The sequence below is a fragment of the Chondrus crispus genome, genomic scaffold, assembly GCF_000350225.1.
Source record: "Chondrus crispus Stackhouse genomic scaffold, scaffold_367, whole genome shotgun sequence".
NCBI lineage: Eukaryota > Rhodophyta > Florideophyceae > Gigartinales > Gigartinaceae > Chondrus > Chondrus crispus.
This window is the reverse complement of record NW_005179260.1, coordinates 42,740-52,643: the sequence shown is the minus strand read 5'-3', so window position 1 is coordinate 52,643 and position 9,904 is coordinate 42,740. Positions and strand designations below refer to the sequence as shown.

General features: G+C 48.9%; 1 protein-coding gene across 1 annotated transcript; it reads right to left on the bottom strand.

Annotated features, from left to right (window-relative positions):
- Window positions 1-6,649: 6,649 nt before the first annotated feature.
- On the bottom strand, window positions 6,650-6,979 carry CHC_T00000798001 (hypothetical protein). Its single transcript, XM_005718094.1, has one exon. The coding sequence runs from the start codon at window positions 6,977-6,979 to the stop codon at window positions 6,650-6,652; it is 330 nt and encodes a 109-aa protein (XP_005718151.1).
- Window positions 6,980-9,904: the final 2,925 nt, after the last annotated feature.

Here is a 9,904-nt window from a genome sequence, read left to right as displayed (position 1 = left end):
TCTGCACAAACGGAGAAATTACCACGTGCCCCGCCGGCGAGGATTGCTTTTGTGCACCTTCGGACGGACCTAAGCCATGCACGTCTAGCGCCGATTGTGCGACAGCTGGGGAAGTGTGTGCACAACTGACCGGCGGCGCAGCCTGCTTGTCGGAGGAAGTTGCGAATGCTCAAAAGATTCCGATCGTGAGCGGCGAAAGCTCTAGTGATGAAGGGGACACAGCTACAAGTGATGACACGGACTCCGATACCGGTAGTGGTGACGGGATCACAGGGGCGCCCTGCACGAGTTCGTCCGAGTGTGCGGAAGGAAGAATCTGCAATGGTCCAAACGCGTCTCTGTGCTCTGCAGGTGAGAGGTGCATTTGTGTTCCTTCGGACGGACCTGAACTATGCACTTCTAGTGCTGTTTGTTCAACAGATGGGTAGGTGTGCGTACAGCTAGACGAAGCATTGTGTTTCTCCAAGAACACGGCGAATGTGGCTGGTCTTCCGATCGTGGGCGGCGAAAGCTCTAGTGATAACGGGGATACACCCACAAACGATGGCACGGACTCCGATGCCGGTAGCGGTGACGGGATCACAGGGACGATCTGCACGAGTTCGTCCGATTGTTTGGAAGGAAGAACCTGTGTAGGCGGACAACTGGCCACGTGCCCTCCTGGTCAGCGTTGCTTTTGTCAACCTTCAGGCGGACTTGAGCCGTGCCAGTCTAGTGCTGATTGTTCAACAGTTGGAGAAGTGTGCGTGCTCGCAGAGAATACGATGCATTGCCTCTCCGAGGAAACTGCGCAAATTTTGAGTATTCCGATCGTGAGCGGCGAAAGCTCTAGTGATGAAGGGGACACAGCTACAAGTGATGACACGGACTCCGATACCGGTAGTGGTGACAGGATCACAGGGGCGCCCTGCACGAGTTCGTCCGAGTGTACAGAAGGAAGAATCTGCAATGGTCCAGACGCGTCTCTGTGCTCTGCAGGTGAGAGGTGCATTTGTGTTCCTTCGGACGGACCTGAACTATGCACTTCTAGTGCTGATTGTTCAACAGATGGGGAGGTGTGCGTGCAGCTAGACGACGCAATTTGTTTCTCCAAGAACACGGCGAATGTGGCTAGTCTTCCGATCGTGGGCGGCGAAAGCTCTAGTGATGGAAGCGAGGAAAACGCCGGTTCCACCCCAACCCCAGATGAAAGTGACGACCCATCGAGCAGTAGTGAAAGCGACGGAAATGACGAGGAGGCTTGCATAGACGCTCGAGCCCTTGGACATCTTCCCAGCGATGCACTTGTGTTCAAGAAGTGTGGTACTGTGACACAGTACCTTGTGGGAAGTGTCAGCTGTCCCTCTCTTGCATTTGACATTATTTGATGCACCATGATGGTGCATGCATTCTAGAAGAGAGGAACTGTCTAGCGATTTCTGTAGTTTTCCGGTAGTCAAATCCATACATAAAGCCTCAAAGCCCTGAGGTTCAAAAGAATAAAGGGCATCGATCCCAAGACCTCCACGGGTTGTGGAGTGCTGGCAATAGTGATCACTAAGCCTCCTTAGGTTACGATCATGAGTTTGAAAACCCATTCTACTGTCGGGCCGCCGGTTTTTATTCCGGAGCGGCATCCCGAACTAACAGAACTTGGACGAAAGACGATTCACATTTTTTTGCGGGAGAGGAAGCGCTATCTTCTACGTGTTTCAGAGGCAGAGTCACAAGGAAGTGATTTTAAACCGGTTTCGTTGGTCTCTTCTGTCGATTTCGATTTGCTTGAATCACTTATTGACTTAGAAACTTTCCCCGGCGTCACTACGCGGGCTGAATTGAAGGACGAAACCCTTGAGAGATGGTTAATTGCTCAAGACAACTACTCGCTTGATAGTTTTACAGTTGATGAGCTTGATTCTCTCGTGCGCAAGTCAGTGCGTATTAAAACTGCTGAAACTGACCCAAAGTTACGAATAATTTCCCTCTTCACTGACTACATTACTTTCTTGCGTAGCAAGAAATTGGATAATATCAAGACGGACAACCCCAAGGCAGCTGTTCGCCATATCTGCAGTTTGCTGCGACCCCCGACGCTCCGGAGGAAAATTGAAAACGACCTGGCTTTGCACAAGTCGTCTTTAAAGAAAGACTGGAAAGGTTTTTACAAATATGTGGTTGATATGGCAGTGGCTTGTGAACAATTTGTCCCATGCAATGAAAGAGAGTATCCTTCATCTGCTTACAACCGTTCTGACTACGATAAAAATGGAAACGAGTATAACAAGGGCAGACAAGGGCCACAGAGACATACGGATCGCCGCGTACAACGGGGAAAAACTTCCAACGGGACATCTGGTGTGCCGAGCGACTTTCCTCACCCTAAATCGCGGTTTTCGTTTCGTAACGTTACGAGTGGCATAAACACGGATCCACATTCCCCAACTGACCCCCAGAAAAAACTCCCGCCGTCGTGTTTGAACACAAATACGTGTGCAGGCGAGAGACATTTTATCAACAAATGCCCGAAGTCGTCGCCAGAAACCAAGAAGCGCCTTTTGGAGCAATATTTACGAAACAAGCCCAAACCATCAGGTGCCTTGAAACAGCTCACTGTCTCTGGTACGATTACACCAGAACAGAATCATACCCTTGCTGAGCGCCGCGACGGTCGTATCAAAGCCAAGTTGGCGGATACCATACCCGTCATTATCAATGGTGATTATGGCTCCGACCATGCTGCATTATCGGAGACACACCTCAACAAATTGGCCCTCTCGGATGTTTTTGTTTCGGTCTTGCCCTTGGCAACCCCTATCACCATGTAACTAGCTGTCAAAGGCGGAGATCAGCCGATTGTAATCACGGCGGAACAGAAGGCTCGTATTTCAACTACCCTTCAGACATTGGAGGGACCCTTCAGACTACGCAATGTGGAATATATGGTGTTTAAGGAGCCTATGGACGAGGTTTTGCTGTCGAGGCCACTTCTACAGTCCCTTGGATTTAATCTCGATGATCACTTGGTACGTGTTCGCCGTCAGTACAATGATGTGGATTGCTCGCATATTTCCTTTCACGCCGACGCGAATATGGCAGCATCAGACCAACATGCCGGAGCTCTGTCTCGCTTAGTTTCTAAAGAGGTCATTACACAAGCAACCTTCCTGGCTGACAGCGAGGACGACAGTGCTGTGGCGCCTGCCAAAACAAAAAATGAACAGGAGACACCCGAGCTGGACATAATTGATGCAGGCGACCACGCTCAACAGAATGTAACCCCACATCTGGACCGCATGTTGACCGAAGCCATCGACAACGGCCTATCTTCCACCCATGCCGAAACTTTGAAAGGTATGCTCCAACAATACGTCGACGTGTTCCGTGTCAAACTTGGTTCCGATCCACCCGTCGATGTGCCACCAATGAACATCCGCCTCAAACCTGACGCAGAGCCCGTGCGTGTGAAACTACGACGATATGCGCCACCCCAAGCAGCCTTTCTTCGCCACAAAGTTGCTGAATTGGAACGATTGGGGCTTGTGCGACGTAACAGTGAGAGCTCGTGGGCATGCGCCCCTCTCATTGTACCCAAGCACGGACCGGAACAATTCCGATTCACTACAGATTTGCGACCTGTCAACAAAGTTACCCTGGCACATGCCTGGCCCATGCCCGACCTTGAAACAGTGATTTCTCGATTAGCCGGGAAGACATGTTTTGCTGCCATCGATTTGTGTCAAGGATACTGGCAACTGCCTCTCGCTGCGAAATCGCAGGAGTGCCAAAGTTTCATCACGCCTGATGGCGTATACACCCCTACTCGTGTCATGCATGGGCAGAGAAACGCTGTGGCTTACTGTCAAAGTTCAGTACAACTGATCTGCCATGATATCTCGGATAAGCTACTTCTTTGGCTCGACGACATGCTTTTTCACGCCAAAGACGCAACTGAACTTTTGGATACTCTCAAAAAGTTTTTCCAGCTCTGTCAGAGTCGAGGACTCAAGCTACATGCGTCCAAATGCAAACTTTTCCTGCGAGAAGTCAAGTGGTGTGGACGGTTAATCAGCGACACAGGGGTACGCATGGACCCTGCTCGACTACAGGCTTTGCTAGACATGCCCCATCCACAAAAAGGTGATGAGCTGCAACAATTCGCCTGTGCCGCTAACTGGATGCGCGCGGGTATTCCAGAGTTCACGACCTTGATGGCCCCTTTAATTGCACTTTTGGAAAACGTTTATAACAAGGCAGGTGGTCGGACGAAGCGGCGTGCCTCTAAGATCAAGCTGGGAGACGTCGGATGGGCTGAGGTACATTCCCAAGCTTTTAGCAACGCCAAGAACGCTCTTGCGCATTCCGTCACTCTCGCTCACCCAGACGCTTCGAAACTGTTATGTTTATTCACCGATGCCAGCGACAAGCATTGGTCCGGTGTACTAACGCAGATCGCGCCGTGCGAGTTGGACCTACCGGTGGCAGAACAAAAACACTCTCCGCTCGCTTTCCTTTCTGGTTCTTTTAAAGACGCCAGCTCGCGCTGGTCTACACCCGAAAAGGAAGCGGCAGCAATCATTTTTAGCGTCGAGCGCTTCGACTACCTCCTCATGCGCCCACAAGGTTTTCATCTGTTCACTGATCACAGCAATCTTGTTTTCATATTCAACCCCGAATACTGTGCAGCACGGATGACAAAAGCCAACTTGGGCAAGATACAACGTTGGGGTATGACTCTAGCTAATTTCAGCTACACCATCATACATATATCCGGAGAAGACAACTGCTGGGCTGATCTTTTGTCACGCTGGGGATCGGAGCCAGAAAACACTCGTAACCAGGCGGTGGAAGTCCAACATCTGCGCATTGCTGCACTCTTCCAAGCTCCCTTTGCCCCCGATTACGACCCAGATTTCACATGGCCGTCCACGGCCGACATTTTTGCCGCACAACAGGCGATTACGGATGAAGACAAATCCGATTTTCGTTTGACCTTGAGTGGTGGTTTATTTAAGAATCGAGACGGTTCCATCTTCATTCCGGCTACCTGCACCCATTTACAACTGCGTATCTGCGTCATTGGTCACTGCGGTCGTGCTGGTCATCGGGCGTTTGAAAGTACACACAATTCTATCAAAGAACATTATTTTTGGAACACCATGCATGCGGACATCTCATCCTTCTGTCGTTCGTGTCTGCATTGTGTCGCGACAGTCGCAGGGAAACGTGTCCCTCGCCCGTATGGCCATGCACTTCATTCCGATAAGCCCAACGAGATCATTCATTTTGACTTCTTGTATATGGGGGACAGTGTGACTACGCACAAATACGCTTTAATCATCAAAGATGACGCCTCGATGTATACGTGGTTACAACTCGCTACAGAACCAGACGCTGAGTCAGCTGTCCACGCTCTACTTAACTGGTTCGCAGCCTTCGGTGTCTCGCCAGTATGGATCTCTGATAGAGGTAGCCATTTCAAAAATATCCTTATGGATAAGGTTAATCGCGCGCTTCATGCCCACCATCACTTTACCACACCCAACACACCTCAAGCAAATGGAACAGTAGAAAGAGTTTGCCGCGAAGTCCTTCGAACTTGCCGTGCCCTTCTTTCAGAATTCCGTATGCAAGAAAAAGAATGGCCGTACATTCTTCCGATCACTCAATCCGTTTTGAACCACGCGAAGGTGGCGAGTCTTGGTCACCGTGCGCCTATTACAGTGTTCTCTGGTTTACCACCGGACAACCCTCTCAGCCTTATCGTTCCCCCAACACACTCAAAGCCCAAGTCTCTCGATTCAATCAAGCTTTTACGGTGCATACGTACTGACGCTCTTCTTGAATCGTTGGAATCCTTGCATCAAGACGTGGCCGCCCGAAGGACCAAACGCAGAGAGGCCTCCATCAACGCACATAATCGAAAGACCAATGTGCAACACGCAAACTTCTCTGTTGGCGACTTCGTCTTAGTGGCCAAGCGCATAGCACAAGATGGAAGAAAGCTTCAACTCCAGTGGTTAGGACCGCAAAACATTATCCGTGCTGTATCTGACTGGGTCTATGAGTGCCAGGATTTGGTCAATGAAAGGATCGCGCTTGTCCATGCCAATAGATTGAAGTTCTACGCCGATTCACAACTTAATGTGATTCAGGAATTACTCGATACTATCGACCATAATGACATTCACTACAATGTCGCACTCAAGCTCTTGGATCTGCGCTACAATTTCAGGGAGAAGAGATACGAGGTTCGCGTTAAATGGAAAGGATTCGCACACGAGGAACCTAATTGGGAATCTCTGCAGTGCATGCATGAAGATATCCCAGATATGGTGGAACAATTTCTAAAGACCTTTGCGGACAAAGCTAAGGTTCAGCGAGCCCGAAACTCCTTACGGAGTCTTTGAGAGGGAGGACTGTGGTACTGTGACACAGTACCTTGTGGGAAGTGTCAGCTGTCCCTCTCTTGCATTTGACATTATTTGATGCACCATGATGGTGCATGTATTCTAGAAGAGAGGAACTGTCTAGCGATTTCTGTAGTTTTCCGGTAGTCAAATCCATACATAAAGCCTCAAAGCCCTGAGGTTCAAAAGAATAAAGGGCATCGATCCCAAGACCTCCACGGGTTGTGGAGTGCTGGCAATAGAAGCACGCCGTATCTCGGGTTCTATGCGATGAGAACAACAGTTGTGCCACACGTGGTCACATGGTCTTGTTCCACGGGCACGCGATGAGAATGAGCACGTATTGCGATTCGGTTGGTTGCAAGCAAGCGGTGGTGGAGGTGAACAGTCCTCGCTTCTCCCGTGGGATGCGCATTGAGTCGAATACGAAGGAGCTGGAATACACTGTGTTTGCTGCGCGGCACGACACGCGCGCTGAGGAAAGCATGATTAGGATAGCTGTGCAACTTGGGTTGTGATAGGGTGTGCTGTCTTGTTACCGGTAGAAGTCGCTCAAAGCACAGTGCTGTTCGATGCGTTGAGTAGCATTTCATGTGGCGGATGTGTTTTGAAACGTCTCAAGACACGACCACCATTTCAGTAACAAGACTGTCTGCGGGTTGCGAAACTCATCGCACACAGATTCAATAGGGTCTGTGTAATGTCGTCAATAGTTAGCTGTTTCTTCACTCCATTTTGAGCTCGACTCAGCATTGTCCATTAAGAATGTTCGGTACGCACCGATGAACAGTTGTGCTGCGAACAGGGCGCACTTGCGACTTTTGTCAGGGACTGGTATGCTCTCGTGATCGGGAGCAGTTGCGACTTCTGTCAGGGGCTGGTACGCTCTCGTGATCGTCATCTCCGAGTGATGGGATCCGTGGGAAGAGCTCAACTTTTGCTACAGTAGTTGCGGGGCGTTTCTGGAAGGAAGCGAGGCCCTTGCAATTACAGTAAAATAAAATTACAATATAAAAAATTAAATTTACGCATCATTTCTTTAACGTACAGTATTTTTAGCCGTTGGCGATAACATGTTGCGGAATGTTAACTGCTATCCCGATGTTCCGCAACATCGGGATAGCAGTTTTCGATACACAGAAAGAGTAAGGATCTACAGTACTTGAATTGAAGAAACCAATTGCCCTTTTAAACGGGCGCTTTGAATCGAAGAATTCAATACAAAACGTGTCGAGGTTTACTCAGAAGCGTTTCTTTGCCCCGGCATTTCCGAAAACCACCAGAAAGGGGTTTTAATTCTTACCAACATCGTTCCTTCGAAATACAGAATTCAAGTACGAAAGTACGGTGGGGAGGGGGTGTCTTTCTCCTTCTTATGAAGAAAGCAAAAGTCTGGATACTGTACGTATGAGATGACCTTGCAAAATATTTTTCGCCCGCATATTATGCGGGCAACGGTCCAATACCATACAGAACAAACTAGTAGCAACTAGTAGCAGCCTGTCGTGCCACTAACGGCGTCCAGTGTAGTCGGGTAGCGCCTTGGCGCTAGAGCGGACCACATCGTCTAGACATTGAAGGGGTAGGCAGACATGGGGAGTTTCACGTAAAAGCTAGAATGGTGCCATGCAAGTAAAAAGACCGGTTTGCGGTCCTTGAACAACGGTAGTAAAGGACTGCCAAAACGAACGTCTGAGCAAGTGTTATTGGCTTTAGACTGCTTCATGGCATTCAAACAATGGCACAGGAGACTGTGGCTAGAGTTTTCAGCCATAATGAGTGTGTGCGAGAGGAAGGAAAAAGCCACCAGCATCAGTGCTTAGTTCGTAAAGGGGGGGTGCTGCAATTGTCGGACAGTGACAAAAAGATCGGACATGCAAAATATTTTGAAAATTATCTCCGACACGGGCCAAGGTGCACCGCCGCGCGTAACGGCACCAGACAGTGCGCCGTATCTCAGAACGACGTGGTTGAAATTAAAGAAAAAATATCTCAATCGATTGCTCACAGCTTGCTACGTATAAGAGTGTAACAACCCAAAAATACAAAACAGGCATACTTTTCTATTTTTTTTAATTTGCTTCGATGTCCGATCTTTGTGCGCGGTTGGGGTGCAAAAGTGTCCGCGCGCTTCAATCTCACTCCTCGTCTTTGTCCGTGTTTGTTTTCGCCAAGTCCCAGTAGACGAACGGCTGAGAGTGTTCCCGTCGCAAGACATAAAAAATGGTGATTGCTTGAAAATTACAAGTACTTTTTCCTTTTAATATTGATAGATTTACTCTCCTTGTCACCTATGCACGAAACCTTGCATGATCCATGAGCAATACCGGACGAGGCCCAACGGAGGACTCGCTCACACGGCCAAGGTAGAATGAGAATATCTATCGTCTTTGGCCCGAGCTCTATGACATTGCATGGTGTGCTTTCAAGATGTGAAGAGCGGTGGATTGAACAAGCGTCTACGTACTACAGTACACTACTGTATTCTACCACTTTATTGGCGATGCGGGCCCACGTCGTTCGCAAGAGTCAGCTGTAGAGGCTATCGAACGGGACAAAGCATTACATCATGAAAGTACGGTATTGCGAGAAAGAGAACGGCGTCCAGAGAGCATTTTCGCTGCTTCATTCACGTTCGAAGATTTACCCGTTTAAGTTTACATGCGTCTGAATAAACTGTCAGAACATCTCGGAAGGCGGTAACATGTCTCAGAGAAGAAATTGTTAATCTGCACGCATAGAACCAACGAAGGAAATGGATATGATAAATCAGGCTTGCGATTCTCGAAATGGGAATCTGAAATTCAGGGTTGATATCGCATACATGGCATATGCGCCAAATACAGTATTCTGCCAGCGGCCATCGTTTTTGCTTTATCGAGAGGCACCTAGCTGGAGCATTAGGAATGAAGTAGCTCTGCATTAGCGATATAAGTAGATACGTTTGCGGATAGATATCAAAAGAAAACAACGAGAAAAAGAACAGAACAACACAGTGCTTTAATTGCGCAACCAAATCCTAGTGCAACTAGTCCGGCATAGTCGAAGGCTCGAGAGGGCGTCAAGCATTGACAACCGAGCAGTGAGGAGACTGTTGAACCACGCGGCGACATACTTCGCGTTTGAATCTTAGAACCTTGCGCACGGAATCAGCCTATCCAACTCGGCACCCCTGTCTCCGGGCAACGGTGACTTGTTGCATCCGCTGCCCTTCGGTAGTCTACCTTCCTGCTGTACGCGGCCCGTTTGTGGACAAACCGGAGAGACCAACTCCTCCCGACAGTTCCTGTCGTACGCGGCACGCGCTCTCGGAAGGGTCGGCTTTTCAAGATCTGACTCGACATTGAAGTCAGACATATATTTACTTCGGTAAATATTCTACCAGCGCAGAGAACAAATTGTTACGGTTTTGACAGTTATAACTGTCCCTTGAAGCTGCAGCAACAAAACGGACAAGTATAGCTCTGCAAAACAAATCGACATGTGCGAGTCTCCTGTTGAAGAAGACGCTACAGTAG

Excerpts from the sequence above, each read along its gene's own strand:
- CHC_T00000798001 (XM_005718094.1), bottom strand. The coding sequence starts at position 6,979 with ATGAAATGCTACTCAACGCATCGAACAGCACTGTGCTTTGAGCGACTT.